A 27,577-nucleotide genomic window follows, 5' to 3' on the forward strand; every position below is an offset into this window, starting at 1 on the left:
AGCATAGATCTAACATTTCATTATAAGTGTCTGTGCAGTATATGCACATTATACGTGTGTGTGTGTGTGTGTGCGCACACGAGTGAGTCTAGTATATCTATATATATATATATATATATATCTCTATATATGTGTGTGTGTACACAAGTGAGTCTAGTATATCTATATCTATATATACCTGTGTGTGTGTGTGTGTGTGTGTGAACACGAGTGAGTGTAGTATATCTATATATGTGTGTGTACCTGTGTGTGTGTGTGTGTGTGTGTGTGAACACGAGTGAGTCTAGTATATCTATATCTATATCTACCTGTGTGTGTGTGTGTGTGAACACGAGTGAGTGTAGTATATCTATATATGTGTGTGTACCTGTCCCAGCTCTTCATTGAGGTCTGATGTGTTGACCTGAGCCCCCTCCCCCATCTCATCATCGTACATATCCTTGTCCCAAGCTATGAAGTAAGACCCCAGGAACTTCTGCATCTCCACGGTAACGTACATGGAGACTGGGATGATGTAATTAAACAACACCATGAAGGCCAGGAAGTCTGTGAACGCCCTGATCACCTGAGAGAGAGAGAGGAAGGGATGAGGAAGATAGAGAGACAGAGAGGAGATTTAGAGAGAGAGAACAACAGCCTTAATCAGAATCAGTGAACGTTAATCTGGGAGAGACCTGATGAATCGTTTTACTGTGACCGCATGCATTGTGGGTAGTGTAGTTGCTTGTGGGACTGACCACGTGGCGTTCTCTGTCGATCTCGGTCCTGTGATTGTACCAGGGTTGGTCGTGGTCAGCAGGCCACTGCCACACATACTTCAGAACTGTGTTAATGACCGCTTTACTGATCAGGATACACAGATACACTATGAGGAATGCATTCATAGACCTGGGGGAGAGAGAGATGGAGGGGGGAGAGAGAGGGAGTTAGGGAGAGAGAGATGGAGGGGGAGAGAGGGAGGGAGGGGGGAGAGAGGGAGTTAGGGAGAGAGAGATGGAGGGGGGAGAGAGAGATGGAGGGGGGAGAGAGAGATGGAAGGGGGAGAGAGGGAGTTAGGGAGAGAGAGATGGAGGGGGGAGAGAGAGGGAGTTAGGGAGAGAGAGATGGAGGGGGAGAGAGGGAGTTAGGGAGAGAGAGATGCAGGGGGGAGAGAGGGAGAGAGAGATGGAGGGGGGAGAGAGGGAGGGAGAGAGATGGAAGGGGGAGAGAGGGAGTTAGGGAGAGAGAGATGGAGGGGGGAGTGAGAGGGAGTTAGGGAGAGAGAGATGGAGGGGGGAGAGGGAGTTAGGGAGAGAGAGGAGGGGGGAGAGAGGGAGGGGGGGGAGAGAGGGAGTTAGGGAGAGAGAGATGGAGGGGGAAAGAGGGAGTTAGGGAGAGAGAGATGAAGGGGGAGAGAGGGAGGGAGTTAGGGAGAGAGAGATGGAGGGGGAGAGAGAGGGATTTAGGGAGAGAGATGGAGGGGGGAGAGAGAGGGAGGGAGAGAGATATGGAGGTTAGAGAGAGAGGGAGGGAGAGAGAGATGGAGGGGGGGAGAGAGAGAGAGATGGAGGGGGGAGAGAGAGGGAGTTAGGGAGAGAGAGATGGAGGGGGAGAGAGAGGGAGGGAGAGAGAGAGCGGGGAGAGAGAGGGAGGGTGAGAGAGAGGGAGGGGAGAGAGAGGGAGGGCGAGAGAGAGGGAGGGAGAGAGGGAGAAAGAAAGAATAAGGGAGGGAGAGAGATGGAGGGAAAGAGAGATGGAAGGAGAGAGAGATGGAGGGAGAGAGAGATGGAGGGGGCAGAGAGAGGTAGGGAGAGAGATGGAGGGGGAGAGAGAGCGGGGAGAGAGAGGGAGGGTGAGAGAGGGAGGGCGTGAGAGAGAGGGAGGGCGTGAGAGAGAGGGAGGGAGGGCGAGAAAGAGGGAGGGCGAGAGAGATGGAGGAGAGAGAGAGAGGGAGGGAGAGAGAGAGGGAGGGAGGGAGAGAGAGAGGGAGGGAGAGAGGGAGGGAGAGAGAGGGAGAGATGGAGGGAGAGAGAAAGGGAAGGAGAGAGAGGGAAGGAGAGAGGGAGGGAGAGAGAGGGAAGGAGGGAGAGGGAAGGAGAGAGAGGGAAGGAGGGAGAGAGGGAAGGAGGGAGAGGGAAGGAGAGAGAGGGAAGGAGGGAGAGAGAGGGAAGGAGGGAGAGAGAGGGAAGGAGGGAGAGAGAGGGAAGGAGGGAGTTAGGAGAAGTTTAGATGAGCTAAATGCAGATTGATTCGGCAGAACTGGATGTAAAAGGATTGTCAATAGAGTTTCACTCACACACACACACACACACACACACACACACACACACACACACACACACACACACACACACACACACACACACACACAGCTTGAATGAAATCAACCAGAATGATGCAGCCATAATGTAATAACAGCAAGAGCAGCAGGTTGAGATAGGAGCCAGCTGGTCTAATATATTCAATAGCTTGTTTTCAATATCAAACTGTCTGTGGGAGACCCAGTCAGTACACTACAATACACTACACTACACTACACTACATTACACGACACTACACTACAGTACACTACAGTACACTACACTACATTACACGACACTACACTACAGTACACTACAGTACACTACACTACATTACACGACACTACACTACAGTACACTACAGTACACTACACTACACTACAGTACAACTACAGTACACTACAGTACAGTACACTACACTACACTACAGTACACTACACTACAGTACACTACACTACACTACAGTACACTACAGTACACTACACTACAGTACACTACAGTACACTACACTACACTACAGTACACTACAGTACACTACACTACAGTACAGTACACTACACTACACTGAAGTACACTACACTACAGTACACTACAGTACACTACAGTACACTACAATACAGCACACTACACTACACTACAGTACACTACACTACACTATAGTACAGTACACTCCACTACACTACACTACACTACAGTACACTACACTACACTATAGTACAGTACACTACACTACAGTACACTACACTACACTACACTACAGTACACTACACTAAAGTACAGCACACTACAGTACACTACACTAAAGTACAGCACACTACAGTACACTACACTACACTACAGTACACTACACTAAAGTACAGCACGCTACACTACAGTACACTACACTACACTACAGTACAGCACACTACACCTCACTACACTACACTACAGTACAACTACAGTACACTACAGTACAGTACACTACACTACACTACAGTACACTACACTACACTACAGTACACTACAGTACACTACACTACAGTACACTACAGTACACTACACTACACTACACTACAGTACACTACAGTACACTACACTACAGTACAGTACACTACACTGAAGTACACTACACTACAGTACACTACAGTACACTACACTACACTACAATACAGCACACTACACTACACTACAGTACACTACACTACACTATAGTACAGTACACTCCACTACACTACACTACACTACAGTACACTACACTACACTATAGTACAGTACACTACACTACAGTACACTACACTACACTACAGTACACTACACTAAAGTACAGCACACTACAGTACACTACACTACGTCTACAGTACACTACACTAAAGTACAGCACGCTACACTACAGTACACTACACTACAGTACAGCACACTACACCTCACTACAGTACGCTATACTACAGTACACTACAGTACACTACACTACACTACAGCACACTACACTACACTACAGTACACTACACTACAGTACAGTACACTATAGTACGCTACAGTATAGTACACTACAGTACACTACACTACAGTACACTACACTGAACTACACTACACTACAGCACAGCACACTACAGTACACTACAGTACACTACAGTAATAGATCTACCTACTACGGGAACAGATCTACCTACTACTGGAATAGATCTACCTACTACGGGAATAGGTCTACCTACTACTGGAATAGATCTACCTACTACTGGAATAGATCTACCTACTACTGGAATAGGTCTACCTACTATTGGAATAGATCTACCTACTACTGGAATAGATCTACCTACTACTGGAATAGATCTACCTACTACGGGAATAGGTCTACCTACTACTGGAATAGATCTACCTACTACTGGAATAGGTCTACCTACTACTGGAATAGATCTACCTACTACTGGAATAGGTCTACCTACTACAGGAATAGGTCTACCTACTACTGGAATAGGTCTACCTACTACTGGAATAGATCTACCTACTACTGGAATAGGTCTACCTACTATTGGAATAGGTCTACCTACAATTGGAATAGGTCTACCTACTACTGGAATAGATCTACCTACTACTGGAATAGGTCTACCTACTATTGGAATAGATCTACCTACTACTGGAATAGATCTACCTACTACTGGAATAGATCTACCTACTACGGGAATAGGTCTACCTACTACTGGAATAGATCTACCTACTACTGGAATAGGTCTACCTACTACTGGAATAGATCTACCTACTACTGGAATAGGTCTACCTACTATTGGAATAGGTCTACCTACTATTGGAATAGATCTACCTACTACTGGAATAGGTCTACCTACTATTGGAATAGATCTGCCTACTACTGGAATAGATCTACCTACTACGGGAATACGTCTACCTTCTACTAGAATAGATCTACCTACTACTGGAATAGATCTACCTACTACGGGAATAGGTCTACCTACTACTGGAATAGATCTACCTACTACGGGAATAGGTCTACCTACTACTGGAATAGATCTACATACTATTGTACATACCACTTTCCTTCCAAATGATCTTGTCTACACACAGCACATATTTAAATTGTATATTCTGACACATGCTCACTCTAATATACTGTATCTACCCTTGGATTGTTAATTGGACTCATTCTGTCATTTATAGATTTTGGATTATTTGTGTATTTGTATAGTATTTATGAGACATTCTACTGCATTGTTAGGAGCTAGTAACATAAACATTTAGCTGCAGCTGCTATAACACCTGCTAATCTTTGTACGTGACCAATAAACTTTGATTTGATCTTACTTTTCTACAGCGGAGCGTTTCTGGGATTTGGACTGGTAGTTCAGCGTCATCTTGGTGTCCATGCCCGTGTAGATGGCTACAGCTGTGGGGACAACAACCAGGGGTTACCATCACTACATACACAGTACAGTGTGTGTGTGTGTGTGTGTTACCATAAATGTGTTCTGTGTTCTTCAGGGTGGCTCCTCTGAGGAGAAGGTTCTCCGCTCCCAGGGGTCTGACAAAAGAGGAGGAACAAATGAAAGATGAAAAGTTAAAAAGAAAGAGCTGTATGACAAAGACATTTTAGGAACGTGAGATGGGAATGTTGGTCTTACCTGGCTATGGGATCTTCACTTTCCTTATAAATATTGATGCGCCCCACAAATCTGTATGAGGAAAAAAAAAGGTCATGCCATTTTCAACAAACGAACAGGTCACTCATAATGATTCTGTGTTAAACATGTGTCACTCACTTGTAGAGGTCAGGCTGTGGTTGTTCACATTCAATAGTCGCATGTAGAGAGTCCACCTCCTGCTCTGTCTTAAAGGCCGTGGTGTCTGGCACAGCATAGTAGGTCTGGTACAGAGCAAGAGAGAGCGAGAGAGAGATGAGTCACAAGAAGTCCTGTTTGATCAGAGAGCGTGCTGGGAGAATGGTGCAGTGTGTGTGTGTTTACCTTGTGGCTGGACTCTCCATCCAGGCTGGTGGTGGTGACGTAGCAGGTTCCGTCATCGCGGCTGGACGAGAGCAGGATGAGGTCACAGGGGAACGTCTCGTCTTCCCTCGCCATGACAACGTCCCCCACCTGACAGGACAAGCACATCAACAATGACTGTCACTTTAGACTATAGAAATACAGGCTGCGTCCCAAATCACACCCTATTCTCTTGTGCACTACTGCTGACCTTGGGGGTGGCAGGTAGCCTAGTAGTTAGAGCTTTGGGCCAGTAACCGAAAGGTTGCTGGATTGAATCCCCGAACTGACAAGGTAAAAATCTGTCGTTCTGCCCCTGAACAAGACAGTTAACCCACTGTTCCCCAGTAGGCCGTCATTGTAAATAAGAATTTGTTCTTAACTGACTTGCCTTGTTCAATAAAGGTTAAATAAAATAAATGACCTGATCTAAATGTAGTGGACTACCCCATTCCTCATGCAGTGCACTACTGTTGACCAGAGCCCAACCTGGTGACTCTGATCATCAAAATGTGTGCACTAGTTGGGGGGATGGGATGTCATTTAAATTAACTCACTATAAACCTCAATGTCGTTGTAAACGAACATTATTCACAAAAGGTATTTTGGATCTGGTGAGCCACCATACTGCTGCAGATCCAGAAAGAATCACTACTGAGTAGGAGCACTTCTACAGGAAACACATACATCTTTTCCCATTCCTTTTTTCCTGGGGATTGAGTTGTTGCATAACGGTGGGATTAAATAGCCTATAAATCCCATCTCCACGGTGACCATACACACCACAGTAGGGGAAAGTGGGGGAAGTTGAGCCACCCTTGTTTCTAGGAAACCATACACAAAATGTATAATTTGACCAAATGTTTAGGAAGAGGTCATCCTTTCCTGGAGTCTGAAGGAAGAAACCACATGGAAAAAGTGGCAAGCAAGTTACAGTAGGTCCCAAAAATATTTTCACCAAGTCAAATTCATTGATTTAAGATTGTTCTATATATACATATATATACATATACATTTTTATACATATACATTTTTATACAAAAATACACACATATATATATATATACACACATATATATATATATATATATATATATATATATATATATACATATACATACATATACATATACATATATATATATAGAACAATCAGTTGGGTTCTCTATCAGCTTCAATATGAGGACCTAAACCTAGCATGAACGTACATCCTTGTAGCTGTGTGGGCTAATATAGTCAAAATGCGTAATTGAAGGCATTATCACTGGGATATGAGGTAACAACAGGGTCTGGCCTATGTTAAACGTGTTTAAAAAAGTGTTTGTTAGGTTTTAAAAAATGCTTAAAATTATTAAAAGACCAAAACTTGTGTTGAATTGTGTTTGGGGAATAAAGATAGTCATGGTTTTAAAAATGCAGTGATAATATTTCATTCAGTACAGAAAGGCGGCTTAATTTACCCTGTTCCATGGCTCAACTTCCTCCATACCCAGGTAATTTGTGCCAAGAGATCCATCTCACTTTTTTTGGACAATGTGCTATGTTTTCAAAACTGCAATGTTAACATGAATTCAGATTTTTCCAGGGATACACAACATCCTGAAATATATGTAGATGTCTATGTTAGAAAGAATTCTATATTTCCCTTGACGGAGTGATGCTGAATGTAAAAAAATGGCTCAACTTACCCTACTCTCCCCTACAGTACATACGCTATATAGCTACAAGTGATCATGATGAATATTTTCATCATTACTCTTCCTGTTTGATCTGTGGGGGGCCATGGGTGAGGACCATCCAGAGAATGTGTGTGTGTGTGTGTGTGTGTGTGTGTGTGTGTGTGTGTGTGTGTGTGTGTGTGTGTGTGGATATAGAATGTTTTTCAACTTTCATTCAATCAATAACATTTATAAAGCCCTTTTTACATCTGCAGATGTCACAAAGTGCTTATACATATACCCAGCCTAAAACCCTGAACAGCAACAATGCAGATGTAGAAGCACGGTGGCTAGGAAAAAGGCAGGAACCTAGGGGTCCCCAGTCCTCTTCTGGCTGTACCGGGTGGAGATTATAAGAGTACATGGCCATTAAGGCCAAATCGTTCTTCAAGATGTTCAAACGTTCATAGATGACCAGCAGGGTCAAATAATAATAATCACAGTGGTTGTAGAGGGTGCAACAGGTCAGCACCTCAGGAGTAAATGTCAGTTGGCTTTTCATAGCTGCCGAGCATTCAAAGGTTCGAGACAGCAGGTCCAGGACAAGGTAGCACGACCAGTGAAAATGTCAGGGCTCCATAACCGCAGGCAGAATCTGTAGCACGACAAAGACACATTTCGGTGGACAGCACAGCTATGGCAACACGTGGACCTGCTGGACACTGCAGGGTGCTTCTCTAAATGGGACATAGTCCCTGTTTCCACTCTGTAATATCTGCTATGTGGTTATTATGACAGTGCAATCTGTTCCACAGTAACGCCCATAGAGATTCTATTAAATTCGCATTCCTAATTCTATGGTAGCGCTACTGTTTTGACCCTAGTCCTGTCTGACATCAGAGTAGATAACAGGATAATAGCGTCCGTTCATATCAGTCATATTGATATTTAATCTCTGTCTGGAGAGACAAATCCTTTCCCCTGTATGCAACCAGAGTAATCACAACAGGAATGTTTGAGATGGTATTGTAGGGGGAATGTTAATCTTCTCTCGGACGCTAGCTAGGGCATCCCATGGAGACCAGCTTAAAAGGTCTCAGGAATGGATTGAATGGTAATTAGTATAATGATTAAAGATGATAGCTGTGGCTATGATTTAAATGTTCATAAATATTATCATAAAAACTGGTTGTTTGGATCCTGGATGCTGATTGGACGAGCAGCGTTCCAAGCCGTTCTGTATTGGCCGTCACAGACAGGCCTATGCCTGCTAACAGTTCCAACTGACAATTATCACTGCGTCTCCATCAGAATATCATGTTCACGTTACTGTCCCAATCATCTCTTGTATTTATCGCGCATATAATTTCCCCTTGCCTAGCATTTAGTTTGGTACAGCAGGGGTTAATATAAGCCTAGCATTTAGTTTGGTACAGCAGGGGTTAATATAAGCCTAGCATTTAGTTTGGTACAGCTGGGGTTAATATAAGCCTAGCATTTAGTTTGGTACAGCAGGGGTTAATATAAGCCTAGCATTTAGTTTGGTACAGTGGAGGTTAATATAAGCCTAGCATTTAGTTTGGTACAGCAGGGGTTAATATAAGCCTAGCATTTAGTTTGGTACAGCGGGGGTTAATATAAGCCTAGCATTTAGTTTGGTACAGTGGAGGTTAATATAAGCCTAGCATTTAGTTTGGTACAGCGGGGGTTAATATAAGCCTAGCATTTAGTTTGGTACAGCAGGGGTTAATATAAGCCTAGCATTTAGTTTGGTACAGCAGGGGTTAATATAAGCCTAGCATTTAGTTTGGTACAGCAGGGGTTAATATAAGCCTAGCATTTAGTTTGGTACAGCAGTGGTTAATATAAGCCTAGCATTTAGTTTGGTACAGCAGGGGTTAATATAAGCCTAGCATTTAGTTTGGTACAGCGGGGGTTAATATAAGCCTAGCATTTAGTTTGGTACAGCAGGGGTTAATATAAGCCTAGCATTTAGTTTGGTACAGCAGGGGTTAATATAAGCCTAGCATTTAGTTTGGTACAGCGGGGTTAATATAAGCCTCACTGTCTGCCTGTCCGACCTCGGAAACAATGTTTTACTAACAACCAGATTTTTGTCTGGACTATATCATCTGGTGGAAGAATGACATTTTATTAATTGGCTCAGTAAAATAACATTTTAATGAAAATATTGAATTTATTCATTGTTATTTTGATATGTTAACAGTTTTGTAAAAGCAATAAGGCATGTGAGGCAGTGTTCTGAGGCGAGGTAGCTATCACGTCGGGCAAAACAACACCATTTACCTGTATTCATGATACAGAGCTGCCTCTTGTGCTTTATTGCATAGAAGAGGGATGAGCTCACATACTGGTCATACAAAGCATTCAGACCCCTTGACTTTTTCCACATTTTGTTACAGCCTTATTATGTTTACATTTTAGTCATTTAGCAGATGCTCTTACCCAGAGCGACTTACAGTAGTGAACGCATACATTTCATGTACTGGCCCCCCGTGGGAATCAAACCCACAACCCTGGCAGTGCACACACCATGCTGGCAGTGCACACACCATGCTGGCATTGCAAACACCATGCTCTACCAACAGAGCCACAAGGAAGGCTTGATTATGAAAGAGATTCAATCATTTTTCCACTCATCAATCTACACTCAATGCCCCATAATGACAAAGCAAAAACAGGTTTTTAGAAATGTTTGCAAATTTATAAAAAAACTGAAATATAACATCTACATATGTATTCAGACCCTTTACTCAATACTTTGTTGAAGCACCTGTCAGCGATTACAGCCTCGAGTCTTCTTGGTTATGACGCTACAAGCTTGGCACACCTGTATTTGGGGAGTTTCTCCCATTCTTCTCTGCAGATCCTCTCAAGCTCTGTCCGGTTGGATGGGGAGCGTTGCTGAACAGCTATTGTCAGGTCTCTCCAGAGATGTTCAATCGGGTTCAAGTCTGGGCTCTGGCTGGGCCACTCAAGGACATTCAGAGACTTGTCCCGAAGACACTCCTGCGTTGTCTTGGCTGTGTGCTTAGGGTCGTTGTTCTGTTGGAAGGTGAACCTTCGCCCCAGCCTGAGGTCCTGAGCAGGTTTTCATCAAGGATCTCTCTATACTTTGCTCCGTTCCTCTTTCCCTCGACCCGGACTAGTCTCCCAGTCACTGCTACTGAAAAACATGCCCACAGTATGATGCTGCCACCATGAAGGCCTGATTAGTGGAGTGCTGCAGAGATGGTTGTCCTTCTGGAAGGTTCTCTCATCACCACAAAGGAACTCTTGAGTTCTGTCAGAGTGACCATTGGGTTCTTGGTCACCACCCTGACCAAGGCCCTTCTCCCCAGATTGCTCAGTTTGGCCAGGTGGCCAGCTCTAGGAAGAGTCTTGGTGGTTCAAAACTTCTTCCATTTAAGAATGATGGAGGCCATTTTGTTCTTGGGGACCTTCAATGCTGCAGAAATGTTTTGGTACCCTTCCCCAGATCTGTGCCTTGACACAATCCTGTCTCGAAGCTCTGCGGACAATTCCTTCGACCTCATGGTTTGGTTTTTGCTCTGACATGCACTGTCAACAGTGGGACCTTATACAGACAGGTGTGTGCCTTTCCAAATCATGTCCAATAAATTGAATTTACCACAGGTGGACTCCAATCAAGTTGTAGAAACATCTCAAGGGTGATCAATGGAAACAGGATGCAGCTGAGCTCAATTTCAAGTCTCATAGCAAAGGGTCTGAATACTTATGTAAATAAGGTATGTTTTTTATTTTTTATACATTTGCAGAAATGTCTAAAAACCTGTTCTCATTTTGTCATTATTGGGTATTGTGTCATTACGGGGTATTGTGTGTAGATTGATGAAGAAAAAAAAGTATTTAAATCAATTTTAGAATAAGATGTAACTTAACAAAATGTGGAAAAAGTCAAGGGGTCTGAATACTTTCAGAATGCACTGTACTAGCTATACACTAGCTCACATACTAGTTAATATACTAGCTAAACTAGCTCACAAACAAGCTAATTTACTAGCTATAGAGCGTTGCCAGTTGCCGTATGAAGCTTCCCGGTGGCCACGTTGGAAGACCACTGCATCAATTATGGCTACCTCAAACTGCATGATAACAGTGCCTTAAACTAGTTTCTTCATCACTACGGTCAATTGTGCGGTATTTGGCTGCTCTAACAAGGCAGGAAAGACAAACTACGGGAAAAAATGTTTTTACAGATGAACCGCAATTTTTCTATTTTACCAGGCAAGTCAGTTAAGAAAAAAATATTTTTTACAATGACAGCCTAGGAACAGTGGGTTAACTGCCTTGTTCAGAACAACATATTTGTACCTTGTCAGCTCAGAGATTTGAACTTGAAACCATTTGGGTTACTAGTCCAACACTCTAACCACTAGGCTACACTGCAATCATGAAACACCAAGAAAATAAGACTCAAGAACTGTCAGAAAAGCGAAGGAATCTTTTTGCATGTCAAGACCTGAACCCAGACAGCTGTCAGTACAGGGTCTGCTCCCATCATTTCATCACAGGTAAGTCTGATCGATTTTGAGTTTAGCTTGTTATGCTCACCAGATGTTAACAACAAGACTAAGTTAGCCAATATTAGCTAGCTAGATAGCTTGTAGTCTAGCTGTTAGCATATGTTGGGTGAGTTTGAAGGTTTGGGGAAGCTATTTTTCACCATAAAAAAGCACCTTTATAACAAAGGATTGCATGCCTCTGTAATCGCAATTGCAGATTAATGTAAGCATATTATTCCCCAATGTGGTGAGCAGATTGGATAGTGATAATTTAGGCGATTAATAAGAACATTGTGGCATAGGCTAGATCAGAGATGTTTCGTTCCTTTGCATGGTAAAAATGTGGCCTTTTGTCACGACTTCCGCCGAAGTTGGTGCCTCTCATTGTTCGGGCGGCGTTCGGCGGTCGACGTCACCGGTCTTCTAGCCGCTACCGATCTATGTTTCATTGTCCATTTGTTTTGTCTTTATTGTACACACCTGGTTTCCATTACATCATTAGTTATTCCTTATTTAACCCTCTGATTCACACATGGTTTTGTGCGTGTTTGTTCTGTGTTCAGCTGTCGCTACTATTGTGAGCTGGTATGTTTTCCCTGCGTGGAATTTATTTTTGTTGTCGTAAAGCCCGTTATTACTCATCCTCTGTGTCCTGCGCCTGACTCCGTCCCACCTGCTGCACATCGACCCTTAACAGAAACACACACTAGATATGTAGTCAGCAGGTGCACCCAGTCCTCCGTTACCTGTGGAGGAGTGTGTCCAGCAGCACGCGACGATGCTACAAAATCTTGGCACAGCCATGGATCGCGTGCTGCACTCCATGGAGCGATGGGAGAGAGGGGGTTTTCCCATATCTCCATCAACTGCACCCCAACCCACACCACTGTCCACTCCTCCGTCACCTGGACGCAGTGGGATTTGGCTCTCGCTCCCGAGAGCATATGATGGGATGGCTGCCGGGTGCCAGGGGTTCTTGCTCCAGTTGGAGCTCTACCTGGCGACCGTCCACCCGGCTCCCTCGGGATACGAGACCGTGTTCGCCCTCATCTCCTGTTTGTCGGGGAGAGCACTTGAGTGGGCCAACGCCGTATGGGGGAAAGAAGGCGCAGCGTTGGTCCACTATGAAGACCGCTTCCGGGCGGTCTTCAATCATCCACCTGATGGGAGAGCGGCGGGGGAGCGTTTGTTCCATCTTAGACAGGGGATGAGGAGCGCACAGGACTTTGCACTGGACTTCAGGACCCTGGCAGTCAACGCGGGATGGAATGAGGGGGCCCTGATCGACTCCACGTCAGGGGTACTTCAGCTGTGCGTAATTGGCCGACTCCAACCACGGTAAAGGAGGTGCAGCGGTTCTTACGGTTTGCCAACTACTTCCGGAGATTTATCTGGGGCTTTGGTCAGGTAGCGGCTCCCATTACCTCACTGCTTAAGGGGTGACCGGTGCGACTGCAGTGGTCGGCTGGGGTGGACAGGGCTTTTGGTCGCCTGAAGGCTCTGTTTACCCAGGCTCCCGTGCTGGCTCATCCCGATCCCTCTTTGGCATTTATAGTGGAGGTGGACGCGTCCGAGGCTGGGATAGGTGCTGTGCTGTCTCAGCGCTCGGGTACGCCACCTAAACTCCGCCCCTGTGCTTTCTTTTCGAAGAAGCTTAGATCGGCGGAACGTAACTATGATGTGGGGGACCGGGAGCTACTGGCTGTCGTAAAGGCTCTGAAAGCGTGGAGGCATTGGCTTGAGGGGGCTAAACACCCTTTCCTCATCTGGACTGACCACCGCAATCTGGAGTACATCCGGGCGGCGAGGACACTGAACCCTCACCAGGCAAGGTGGGCCATGTTTTTCACCCGTTTTGTTTTCACCCTATCCTACAGACCAGGTTCCCAGAACGCGAAGGCAGACGCACTGTCCTGGATGTATGACACAGAGGAGCGGCCCATGGATCCCACTCCCATACTTCCAGCTTCTTGCCTGGTGGCACTTGTGGTGTGGGAGCTGGACGTGGACATCGAGCGGGCGTTACGTACAGAGCCCACTCCCACCCAGTGTCCAGCTGGGTGGCTGTATATTCCGTCTGCTGTCCGCGACCGTTTGCTCTATTGGGTCCACATGTCCCCCTCCTCTGGTCACCCTGGCATCGGTAGGACGGTGCGCTGTCTTAGCCAAAGTGGGCCACCAGTACTTCCCACTAAGGACGTGAGGGTTTATATTTCCTCCTGCTCGGTGTGCACCCAGTGCAAGGCACCTAGACACCTGCCCAGAGGGAAATTACAACCCCTACCCGTTCCACAACGACCGTGGTCACACCTATCGGTGGATTTCTTGACGGATCTTCCTCCGTCATAAGGAAACACCACGATCCTGGTCGTTGTGGATCGGTTTTCTAAGTCCTGCCGTCTCCTCCCTTTGCCCGGTCTCCCTACGGCCCTACAGACTGCAGAGGCCCTGTTCACCAACGTCTTCCGGCACTACGGGGTGCCTGAGGATATAGTTTCTGATTGGGGTCCCCAGTTCACGTCTAGGGTCTGGAGGGCGTTTATGGAACGTCTGGGGGTCTCGGTCAGCCTCACATCAAGTTTTCACCCCGAGAGTAACAGGCAGGTGGAGAGAGTTAACCAGGATGTGGGTAGGTTTCTGCGGTCCTATTGCCAGGACCGGCCGGGGAGTGTGTGGCTTTCATCCCCTGGGCAGAGATGGCCCAGAACTCCCTCCGCCACTCCTCCACTAACCTATCTCCTTTTCAGTGTGTGCTAGGTTATGAGGGGTTAATAACAAATCAATAAAAACAACCTTGTCTTGAATGCAATCATGTAATCTAGGCCTATGAAAAGGGGTCCTTGCTAAAAGGGATCCAGCTTTGGTCAAATGAATGTCAAAAGTTATATTTTTTTTCATTTTAGCTAACACTTACCCTTTTCCTAACCTTAACCTAATGCTCCGAAATGTCAAATATGATGTTAATTTGAGAAAAAAAACCAGATCCCTCCTAGCCATGAATAGTGGAGACGCAAATTGTACAATATGACGTCCATACAGCCTGGAGGACATTATTGTCCAAAAATACTCAAATGGTTATCATATGATAAACCAATGATAATTTGTTGAGAACTTTTTTCATAAGAGGAGGGAAAATGTATGGACATTACAGCGTAGAACAAAGGCCTCAATGGGATACTTAAAACAGCAGATTGTCCTATTAGTTGTTCCAGTCCAAGAATAGATGTCATCTTTATATGACACTAAAACACCTGAATGAAACACAACCAAACAGTCAAGAGCCCTGATGGTATAGGTGACCTGAAGAAGTGATATTCTAACATCAGGTGTGCTTTTCATTTGTTTATGTACTATCATTTGTTTATGTACTACTGTAGGTTCACCACCTGACTCTATCAAGACTAGAGGTCGACTGATTATGATTTTTCAACGCCGATACTGACTATTGGAGGACCAAAAAAAGCCGCTACCGATTAAATTGGCCAATTTTTTTCCCGTTATTTAATTTGTAATAACGACAATTACAACAATACTGAATGAACAATGAATACTTTTATTTTAACTTAATATAATACATAAATAAAATCAATTTAGTCTCAAATAATTAATGAAACGTGTTCAATTTGGTTTAAATAATGCAAAAACAGTGAAAGTAGAAGTGCAAGATGTGCCATGTATAAAATCTAACGTTTAAGTTCCTTACTCAGAACATGAGAACATATGAAAGCTGGTGGTTCCTTTTAACATGAGTTGGCAATATTCCCAGTTAAGAAGTTTCAGGTTGTAGTTATTATAGGACTATTTATAGGAATTATGATGTGTTGACTATTTCTCTCTATACCATGTGTATTTCATATACAGTTGAAGTTCGAAAGTTTACATACACTTAGGTTGGAGTCATTAAAACTTGTTTTTCAACCACTACACAAATGTCTTGTTAACAAACTATAGTTTTGGCAAGTCGGTTAGGACATCTACTTTGCTTGGAAAATTCCAGAAAAGGATGTCATGGCTTTAGAAGCTTCTGATAGGCTAATTGACATCATTTGAGTCAACTGGAGGTGTACCTGTGGATGTATTTCAAGGCCTTCCTTCAAACTCATTGCCCCTTTACTTGATATCATGGGAACGTCAAAAGAAATCAGCCAAGACCTCAGAAAAAAATTGTAGAGCTCCAAAAATCTGGTTCATCCTTGGGAGCAATTTCCAAACGCCGCAAGGCACCACGTTCATCTGTACAAACAATAGTATGCAAGTATAAACACCATGGGACCACGCAGCCGTCATACCGCTCAGGAAGGAGATGCGTTCTGTCTCCTAGAGATGAATGTACTTCGGTGGGAAAAGTGCAAATCAATCCCAGAACAACAGCAAAGGCCCTTGTGAAGATGATGGAGGAAACAGGTACAAAAGTATCTATATCCACAGTAAAACGAGTCCTATATCGACATAACCTGAAAGGCCGCTCAGCAAGGAAGAAGCCACTGCTCCAAATCCGCCATAAAAAAAGCCAGACTACAGTTTGCAACTACACATGGGGAACAAAGATCGTACTATTTGGAGAAATGTCCTCTGTTCTGATCAAACAAAAATAGAACTGTTTAGCCATAATGACCATCGTTATGTTTGGAGGAAAAAGGGGGAGGCTTGCAAGCCGAAGAACACCATCCCAACCGTGAAGAACGGGGGTGGCAGCATCATGTTGTGGGGCTGCTTTGCTGCAGGAGGGACTGGTGCACTTCACAAAATAGATGGCATCATGAGGCAGGAAAATTATGTGGATATTTTGAAACAACATCTCAAGACATCAGTCAGGAAGTTAAAGCTTTGTCGCAAATGGGTCTTCCAAATGGACAATGACACCAAGCATACTTCCAAAGTTGTATCAAAATGCCTCAAGGACAACAAAGCCCTGACCTCAATCCTATAGAAAATGCATGGGCAGAACTGAAAAAGCGTGTGCGAGCAAGGAGGCCTACAAACCTCACTCAGTTACACCAGCTCTGTCAGGAGGAATGGGCCAAAATTTACCCAACTTATTGTGGGAAGCTTGTGGAAGGCTACCCGAAACGTTTGACCCTAGTTAAACAATTTAAAGGCAATGCTACCTAATACTAATTGAGTGTATGTAAACTTCTGACCCACAGGGAATGTGATGAAAGAAATAAAAGCTGAAATAAATCATTCTCTCTACTATTATTCTGACATTTCACAAGACAGGGAATTTTTACTAGGATTAAATGTCAGGAATTGTGAAAAACTGAGTTTAAATGTATTTGGCTAAGGTGTATGTAAACTTCCGACTTCAACTGTACCTTTGACTATTGAATGTTCTTATAGGCACTTTAGTATTGCCAGCCTAATCTCAGGAGTTGATAGGCTTGAAGTCATAAACAGCGCTGTGGGTCAAGCATTGCTAAGAACTGCTGGCAAACACAGTAAAGTGCTGTTTGAATGAATGCTTACGAGCATGCTGCTGCCTACCACCACTCAGTAAGTCTGCTCTATCAAATGTCAAATCATAGACTTAATTATAATATAACACACAGAAATACGAGCCTTTGGTCATTAATATGGTCAAATCCGGAAACTATCATTTCGAAAACAAAATGTTCATTCTTTCAGTGAAAATCGGAACCGTTCCGTATTTTATCTGAAGGGTGGCATCCCTAAGTCTAAATATTGCTGTTACATTGCACAACCTTCAATGTTATGTCATAATTATGTACAATTCTGGCAAATTAATTACGGTCTGTTAGGAAGAAATCTTCACAGTTCCCAACTTCCCTAGTTAATATTGCCTGCTAACATGAATTTCTTTTAACTAAATATGCAGGTTTAAAAATATATACTTCTGTGTATTGATTTTAAGAAAGGCATTGATGTTTATGGTTAGGTACACTTGTGCAACGCCTGTGCTTTTTTCACAAATGTGCTTTGTTAAATCATCACCTGTTTGGCGAAGTTGAAGTAGGCTGTGATTCGATGATAAATTAACAGGCACCGCTTTTATTATATGCAACGCAGGACAAGCTAGTTAAACTAGTAATATCACCAACCATGTGTAGTTAACTAGTGATTATGTGAAGATTGATTGTTTTTTATAAGTTTAATGCTAGCTAGCAACTTACCTTGGCTGCTTGCAGCCAAAAGGTCCTTTTGATGCTGCACTCACGTAACAGGTGGTCAGCCTGCCACGCAGTCTCCTCGTGGATTGCAATGTAATCAGACATAATCGGCTTCCAAAAACGCTGATTACCGATTGCTATGAAAACTTGAAATCGGCCATAATTAATCAGCCATGCCGATTAACCAGTCGATCTCTAATCAAGACACCCATGTCGACGGGATTCACACTTTGAAGATGAGTAATGCTTCAGCAGCATCAGTTTCTACTTCCACTACTTCATCCTTTTCCAGATATGAAAGGAGTCATCCGTCAGTTATATGAGATGGTTGTCATATGCTGTGGTTGGGTCAATCTGAATGACTCTGTTGTGCCAATTGAGTAGAGAGCATCTTCCCCTTGTCGTCATAACAAAAGTGCCCCCTTAAACCATTTAAATATATGAAATGACATTTGGAATGTGTAAAAGGCTATTGTTTATGATATTGCAAACATATTGTTCTTTATTAATAATAAGCAATATTGTTGTATGGGTGAAATGAAAAGTATTGTGTAATCTCTGCTTTGCCTTGCCCTATTGAATAAAAAGTATTTCTTATAGCCAACTATTCTCTTTCTTTTATAATTTAAACACATTGAGCATATACAATGTCATTGTTGTGGTAGTCTGCTTAGGCAAACCATCTTCATTATCACAATGGCACCTCCAAGTGCTACTCAGACCTTCTGGGAGAAAAGTACCTGGCATTGAACTTGGTGGTAGTAGTTGTGTGTATGTTTTAAGCTAAGATCCCATCATCTGCTATCAGACATCTCACCACCTAGATTACAAGGGTTGGATTTGTGATAAACAATTTAATGTCAGCGCAAGGCATGTACAAAATCGAGTACAATGATTAGCCTCATATACATTGTCTACTGGTATCGTTTATTGATTGGAGAACATATAGCTGAACAATATGTAAACAATATGTGCGTTAAGCTTTTCTCTGCTTCAGATGCACAATGTCAAGGGTTGCATTCCAAATGCCAATAAGGCTAATGCCATCATACTGTGGTTCCTAACTTCGGTCCTGGAGTACCCCCAACAGTACAATTTTATTGTAGACCCGGACAAAGGTTCAACTTGTAAACTAATCATCAGGCCCTAAATAAGTTGAATCAGGTATGTTTGTAAGGGGCTACAACTAAAATGTGTACTGTTGCATTTTGCAATGTGTACTGTTGCACAAGCATTTCGCTACACCACAAGCATTTCGCTACACCATAAGCATTTCGCTACACCCGAAATAACATCTGCTAAACACGTGTATGTGACAAATAACATTTGATTTGATTTATTGGGGGTACTCAAGGACCAGAGCTGGGAGCCTGTAGGCCTATGACCTCATTGGATTACATGCCATTATCAGCTGCAAAATGAGTTCACATGGATATCATTAAAAAATTGTGACAATCAAATAATGCAACACAAACACAGACAAATTAGAAACAGATTCCCTTCCCCTCTATTGCAGGATTGTGATCTGTGATTCATCAACACTAGTTCATCTTGAATAGTAGTTAAGGTAACAATGAAAACAAGTTTAAAACACTTAACTTCAAAGCATCAACAAATTCATTTCAACGTGTACAAGTAAGCCAACTCATATGTAAAGGTTAGACATTTTTGTAACAAGTAGGCTATTATTACTTAAACATAATTTCAGGTTTAAAAAAAAAGTCGATACCGTTGGTGGCCAACCTCGCTCCACTGATCCCTGATCTACTGGGTGAGCAGACTTCTGCTCCAGGCCAGCAATAGCACACTTGATTATTAACTAATTAGGTTTGATACATTGAATCAGGTGTGTTAGTGCTGGGCTGGAACAGAACCCTGCACACCCAGCAGGGTCAGCCTGCTCCCCTTGTAATACATTGTGTGACTTTTAAACTGTATCTTTGTTTATAAAATTTGCTAACATAGTTAGGCATAAATAATCCATGGTATACAAGGATTTACCCTTATTCTCTTGGGACATTCATCGGGACCTCTTCATCTGCTGACAGAAAACATCACAAAGAAACAGGCTGCATGATATTCAAATTAGACAGCACTGAATATTATGTTGCTATATCTCTCTGTCCTCAGTTTTTCTCACTAGGGACTGGAACTGGAGAATATTTCCACAATGTCCTCCCACAAAGGTGCCTGCCCTATCCAGAGTAGCCTACTCCCCCTCCTCTGACAGCTGAAAGTGCTAATGTTAGCTAATCCTTTCATCCTCTTCCATTGCTGTTAGCTAGCTACCTAGCTACAAATGCATTTGGAGTTACAATGATAAATACATCAACATAACTTACTAGCTAAAATGAAGTTAGCTAGCTGGAGATATTTAATTCACTTGGTCAGCTATACAGTATGTAAAGTTATCTAGCTAGCTAACAAACATTACGTTAGCAGCTCATTTGAGTTAGCTTGCTATAGGAACTTTGTGTGCAGGCTATCTACCTAATAACAGCTACATCGTTTTTGATCATTTTCAAAATATATTTACTTACTTGCAAAGGTTCTCCCACTACCTCAGTTTTCTGTGTCCTCAGAAAAAAAAAATTATGAGCAATCTTCCAGAAGTTTCCGGTGGTAGCAAAACGCAGCCAGCCATGTGGACGATTGGAGGACTTTCTCCAGACTGACTGGTCTTCTTCCAACATGGCGCCTGGTGCGGTTGCTAGGTGATTTGTGACGCAACTGCAAGCCCTCTATACTAGCTCATATACTAGCTCACATACTAGCTCACATACTAGCTCACATACTAGCTCACATACTAGTTCACATACTAGCTCACATACTAGCTCACATACTAGCTCACATACTAGCTCACATACTAGCGATTTTATCTATCTGAATATGAAGGAACATAAATATATGGTTAGAATAGATAAACAACAGCCAATGCAGCCCAAAGGAGTCACAATTACGTGTGGTAGACTGGAGAGTAGAAGGCCCATTACTAGGGCAGTATAATGATGTGGAGAGTAGAAGGCCCATTACTAGGGCAGTATAATGATGTGGAGAGTAGAAGGCCCATTACTAGGGCAGTATAATGATGTGGAGAGTAGAAGGCCCATTACTAGGGCAGTATAATGATGTGTGGTAGACTGGAGAGTAGAAGGCCCATTACTAGGGCAGTATAATGATGTGTGGTAGACTGGAGAGTAGAAGGCCCATTACTAGGGCAGTATAATGATGTGGAGAGTAGAAGGCCCATTACTAGGGCAGTATAATGATGTGGAGAGTAGAAGGCCCATTACTAGGGCAGTATAATGATGTGGAGAGTAGAAGGCCCATTACTAGGGCAGTATAATGATGTGGAGAGTAGAAGGCCCATTACTAGGGCAGTATAATGATGTGGAGAGTAGAAGGCCCATTACTAGGGCAGTATAATGATGTGGAGAGTAGAAGGCCCATTACTAGGGCAGTATAATGATGTGGAGAGTAGAAGGCCCATTACTAGGGCAGTATAATGATGTGGAGAGTAGAAGGCCCATTACTAGGGCAGTATAATGATGTGTGGTAGACTGGAGAGTAGAAGGCCCATTACTAGGGCAGTATAATGATGTGTGGTAGACTGGAGAGTAGAAGGCCCATTACTAGGGCAGTCATAATGATGTGGAGAGTAGAAGGCCCATTACTAGGGCAGTATAATGATGTGTGGTAGACTGGAGAGTAGAAGGCCCATTACTAGGGCAGTATAATGATGTGGAGAGTAGAAGGCCCATTACTAGGGCAGTATAATGATGTGGAGAGTAGAAGGCCCAGTACTAGGGCAGTATAATGATGTGTGGTAGACTGGAGAGTAGAAGGCCCATTACTAGGGCAGTCATAATGATGTGGAGAGTAGAAGGCCCATTACTAGGGCAGTATAATGATGTGGAGAGTAGAAGGCCCATTACTAGGGCAGTATAATGATGTGTGGTAGACTGGAGAGTAGAAGGCCCATTACTAGGGCAGTATAATGATGTGTGGTAGACTGGAGAGTAGAAGGCCCATTACTAGGGCAGTATAATGATGTGGAGAGTAGAAGGCCCATTACTAGGGCAGTATAATGATGTGTGGTAGACTAGAGAGTAGAAGGCCCATTACTAGGGCAGTATAATGATGTGTGGTAGACTGGAGAGTAGAAGGCCCATTACTAGGGCAGTATAATGATGTGTGGTAGACTGGAGAGTAGAAGGCCCATTACTAGGGCAGTCATAATGATATGTGGTAGACTGGAGAGTAGAAGGCCCATTACTAGGGCAGTATAATGATGTGTGGTAGACTGGAGAGTAGAAGGCCCATTACTAGGGCAGTCATAATGATGTGGAGAGTAGAAGGCCCATTACTAGGGCAGTATAATGATGTGTGGTAGACTGGAGAGTAGAAGGCCCATTACTAGGGCAGTATAATGATGTGTAGTAGACTGGAGAGTAGAAGGCCCATTACTAGGGCAGTATAATGATGTGTAGTAGACTGGAGAGTAGAAGGCCCATTACTAGGGCAGTCATACCCGTAGCTTGTGACTCTGTGTCCTCACCACCGTCCCTTCCTTCACCACGTCCACAGGACACTCATTTATACTGCAGTCTGCCTTGTGTCTCAGCCAGTCTTCATAACCCTGGGGGAGAGAGGAAGAGGGGGAGGAAGGGAGGGCGAAGGGGTTGAGATAAACAAGGAGCAAAGGGCAGGAGAAGAAATATGTTGGGATCGTGGGAAGAAATGGAACACAGAGGAGAGAGGGCGATAGCATCATACAAGGTCATACAGTATGTGGTATGAAATGAGTGGTCAGTTCTGTCAGCATGGTGACCTGTTTCCAGGGCCTCTACACAACATGTCATCTTGTAGGTTAATGAGTGCATATGACCTGGCCTGGGCCCTGTTAGCCAGAAGAGGTACATACACCCCTGCTGTTAGCACATCTGTCTCTAACGGAACACAGTGGAGGAAGGCTTCCAACACCAACGAACAGAGGATAAATATACAGCGCATTCGGAAAGTATTCAGACCCCTTGACTTTTTCCACATTTTGTTACGTTACAGCCTTCATTTGTTTTATTCTCATCAATCTACACACAATACCCCATAATGACAAAGCAAAAACAGTTTTTTTGACATGTTTGCAAATGTATTACAAATAAAAAACTGAAATATCACATTTACATAAGTATTCAGATCCTTTACTCAGTACTTTGTTGAAGCACCTTTGGCAGTGATTACAGCCTTGAGTCTTCTTGGGTATGATGCTACAAGCTTGGCACATTTGGGGAGTTTCTCCCATTCTTCTCTGCAGATCCTATCAAGCTGTCAGGTTGGATGGGGAGCGTCGCTGAACAGCTATTTTCAGGTCTCTCCAGAGATCTTAGATCGGGTTCAAGTCTGGGCTCTGGCTGGGCCACTCAAGGACATTCAGAGACTTGTCCCGCAGCCACTCCTGCATTGTCTTGGCTGTGTGCTTAGGGTCGTTGTCCTGTTGGAAGGTGAACCTTCGCCCCAGCCTGAGGTCCTGAGTGCTCTGGAGCAGGTTTTTATCAAGGATCTCTCTGTACTTTGCTCCGTTCATCTTTCCCTCGATCCTGACGAGTCTCCCATTCCCTGACGCTGAAAAACATCCCCACAGCATGATGCTGCCACCACCATGCTTCACTGTAGGGATGGTGACAGGTTTCTTCCAGACATGACGCTTGGCATTCAGGACAAAGAGTTCAATCTTGGTTTTATCAGACCAGAGAATGTTGTTTCTCATGGTCTGAGAGTCCTTTAGGTGCCTTTTGGCAAACTTCAAGTAGGCCGTCATGTGGCCTTTTACTGAGGAGTGCCTTCTGTCTGGCCACTCTACCATAAAGGCCTGGTTGGTGAAGTGCTGCAGAAATGGTTGTCCTTCTGGAAGGTTCTCCCATCTCCACAGAGGAACTCTGGAGCTCTGTCAGAATGACCATCGGGTTCTTGGTCACCTCCCTGACCAAGGCCCTTCTCCCCCATTGCTCAGTTTGGCCGGGCGGCCAGCTCTAGGAAGAGTCTTGGTGGTTCCAAACTTCTTCCATTTAAGAATGATAGATGCCACCGTGTTCTTGGGGACCTTCAATGCTGCAGAAATGTTTTGGTACCCTTCCACAGATCTGAGCCTCAACACAATCCTGTCTCGGAGCTCTACGAACAATCCCTTCAACCTCATGGCTTGGTTTTTGCTCTGACATGCACTGTCAACTGTGGGACCTTATATAGACAGGTGTGTGCCTTTCCAAATCATGTCCAATCAATTGAATTTACCACAGGTGGACTCCAATCAAGTTGTAGAAACATCTCAAGGATGATCAATGGAAACAGGATGCACCTGAGCTCAATTTTGAGTCTTATAGCAAAGGGCCTGAATACTTATGTAAATATGGTATTTCTGTTTTTCATTTTTAATACATTTGTAAAAACCTGTTTTTTCTTTGTCATTATGGTGTATTGTTTGTACATTGATGAGGGAAAAAAAGTATTTCATCAATTTTAGAATCAGGCTGTAGCGTAACAAAATGTGGAAAAAGTCAAGTGGTCTGAATACTTTACGAATGCACTGTATACCATTAATTATGACATTTTGTTGAGATCAATAGATTCATTCCAGTGTGTGTGTGTCCTACCTGTTTAATGGCAGTGACGGTGATGACAAAGAATAGAGGCAGTCCGCTGGTGACGGGGCTGGTAGGCGTGTCTATGATGAGCTGAGGAGAGAGAAAAAGAGGAATCAGGCAGGGAACGGAGAGGGAAGGAACAAGGAGGACAGTAGAGCAGGAGTCAATAAACATAGTTTCATATAAATTCCAGTTCGGGGGGAGTGATGGAGCAAGACTTCAGTTTATATCTCGGCCCTCTCCACAGTATTTAACCACACCTGCATAACTAACGTCCTCCTACCCGCTGGTTACTCATAACTCATTCATTTCAGTTTAAAGGGATAGTTTGAGATTAACTTTTTATGTCTTTGTGTGCAGTTTTAATGAAGTTGAAGGTAGATTCTGGCGCCATTCTACAGAATACACAAGGTTGAATTCAAGCCAGATCTCAGGGTGTGTGTGTGTGTGTGTGTGTGTGTGTGTGTGTGTCTCAGTTTTAGAGAGCGACAGAGAAAGAGTGAGATTGTTAACATGCATTAGAGCAATAGCTGGAAGAGTACAGGAGCAGCTAGCATGCCAAAATCTTAAACTATCCCTTCAACCATTGTAGCAAGCTGGACCGGCCACCTTAGTCTCCTCCTCATAGTGCTACTGGACGGGCTCATATCATATCTATCATGGACCATGACCAGAGGCCCATGCGTACTTGACCAATGTAATTCCAAGCCAAATAATTAACGTTACTTCACATAGCCTACGTCTTTAACTAATAGTGTGTAACCTGAACATGTGAAACCCCAGTCTGTACAATATGTATGGTAAAATGGCCCTGATCTAACAGAGAGATGGCATATTGTCACCTGGACCAGGAAGATGAGCAGGAAATAGAAGTTGGCGATTCTTCTGAACTGTTCAAACAGGTTCTTGGGGATGAAGTTCCATAAGGTGTACTGGTAGAGAGAACACACACTATTAAAAGGCAGTCTTGAGAGAGGAACAGCAGTGTGTGTGTATATGTGTGTGTGTGTGTGGTCCAAAAGGTTGCTAACCTTAAAGGACAGAGGTACTGTTAATGGAGCACAACAGGCTTGGTTATCAAGGTATCGATTTGGTTTTCAGGGGTAGGTGATGCTGTTGTCATGCCAACTGCTTGGTTGCTGTGGAGCCTGCTCACCTTGGAAGAGACAATGCGGTTGTCGGGATAACGCTGAGGGATGTAGGCATCGGCCCCCAGCGGGGGTTCTTTGTGACCGATGTATACTGTCCGGCTGTCCACCCAGTACTCCTCCCCAGCACACTGTTAGAGAACGAGGGAGAGAGAGAGAACGAGAGAAAACAGGAACATTTTACATCTGGCTATAAATTAGTAAGGAAATGATCTCAACAGAGAACAATTTTGTAATGTGTGCTACCTATATCCCCCCAGTAGAATCCCCATACTACCCCGACAGCTTCTCCATCCTAGAAGGGGAGATCAACCATTTCCAGGCCCAGGGACATGTACTAGTCTGTGGCGACCTAAATGCCAGAACCGGACAAGAACCTGCCACCCTCAGCACACAGGGGGACAAACACCTACCAGGAGGTGACATCATTCCCTCCTCCATATGCCCCCTTAGACCCAACTACAACAACATCACTAACAAAAACGGGTCACAACTCCTGTATCTCTGTTGGACGCTGGGTAGGTACATAGTCAATGGTAAGCTTCGAGGGGACTCCTATGGTAGGTACACCTATAGCTCATCTCTTGGCAGTAGTACTGTAGACTACATTATCAATAGAGATGCACGATATATCGGTGAACCCATCGGAAACGGCCGATATTAGCTAAAAATGCCAACATCGATATTGGCCCGATGTCTAGTTTAACATCGATGTCAAAGCTACCGTGCATATCAATATAACGTAGGTACATGACGCAATGACGCCATGTAAAATTTAGCGCTACATGTGCAACACAGCATTCCTAACCTAGCCCACAATGTCTGCTGTGTGGATCGAGCAGTCAACAAGTCAAGCAGTCATTTGAAAGAGTAAGAACATTTCAGCGAGACAACTCAAAAGGCAAAATCCATTAAAGCCAAGATAATGGAATTCATTGCCCTTGACAATCAACCGTACTCTGTCATGGGTGATGTTGGCAATCGCCGACTGTTCAAGCAGTTTTTCAGATGTTGCCCTACCGGAGTTACCCAGTAATAGCGTCACTGCTATTAGCTTCATGACATACATAGTGTAACAACCCTGGGTTTATAAGCGTGGAAATTGACTCTGCCGGACGAGCATGCTTTTGCGGCACAGTCGATAGCGCGCCGGACTTCGGGCTTGAAGGTCGAGGGTTCGAAACCTGCTCCCTGCCTGCTGTTTCATTACAATACTATGGAACACCGTTTGGGTCTTTGCGTGTCAAAAAAGATACAGTAGCACTTTCGAAGCTGTACAAAAAAGTCTGAAAACACCGGCCACGAACGATGTGTTTGCACTACAGTGTTGGTAATAAAGCATCATTTGTTCAACCGCAACTTCTGGGGTAGCTAGCTAGCACCAATACAATCAGCCTGAAAACAATGACCAGTAGAAACTGCAGTCATTTTCATTATTCTTAGCAATGATTTAAGAATCCTTGTGAGTAAGTATTAGCTTGTTTGCCACTTGTTGTTTGCCTATTGAAATTGAACTTTAGTTCCTGAAAATAAATAGCTAGCCAACTACTTAACCCCGTTGCCCTAAGCTAACATTATAAGCAGCCACTAGCATCTGGCTAGTGAGGTTCGATCAGACCGGGTTATGTGTTGTGAAGCTAGCCACAATAAGGATTAGCCACAATAGTGGAATTTGCGGTTTGCCTTCAAAATAAAAGTATGTCACT

At 43.8% G+C, this 27,577-nt stretch overlaps 1 protein-coding gene across 8 annotated transcripts in view; it reads right to left on the minus strand.

The window, feature by feature from the left end:
* The window catches only part of LOC115161253 (probable phospholipid-transporting ATPase IH), an 87,685-nt gene that overhangs the window by 29,862 nt on the left and 30,246 nt on the right, over positions 1 to 27,577 (minus strand). For all 8 annotated transcript variants that reach the window (XM_029712076.1, XM_029712075.1, XM_029712078.1 and 5 more), the window contains exons 2-12: positions 25,880 to 26,002; positions 25,566 to 25,655; positions 24,733 to 24,813; positions 22,614 to 22,721; positions 5,732 to 5,860; positions 5,528 to 5,631; positions 5,390 to 5,440; positions 5,225 to 5,289; positions 5,073 to 5,154; positions 738 to 888; positions 368 to 565 (exon numbers count right to left, since the gene is read on the minus strand). In XM_029712076.1, coding sequence (XP_029567936.1) covers positions 368 to 565; positions 738 to 888; positions 5,073 to 5,154; positions 5,225 to 5,289; positions 5,390 to 5,440; positions 5,528 to 5,631; positions 5,732 to 5,860; positions 22,614 to 22,721; positions 24,733 to 24,813; positions 25,566 to 25,655; positions 25,880 to 26,002 — 1,182 coding nt within the window. The remainder of the gene's footprint in view (positions 1 to 367; positions 566 to 737; positions 889 to 5,072; positions 5,155 to 5,224; positions 5,290 to 5,389; positions 5,441 to 5,527; positions 5,632 to 5,731; positions 5,861 to 22,613; positions 22,722 to 24,732; positions 24,814 to 25,565; positions 25,656 to 25,879; positions 26,003 to 27,577) is intronic.

This window comes from Salmo trutta, chromosome 24, assembly GCF_901001165.1.
Source record: "Salmo trutta chromosome 24, fSalTru1.1, whole genome shotgun sequence".
Lineage (NCBI taxonomy): Eukaryota > Metazoa > Chordata > Actinopteri > Salmoniformes > Salmonidae > Salmo > Salmo trutta.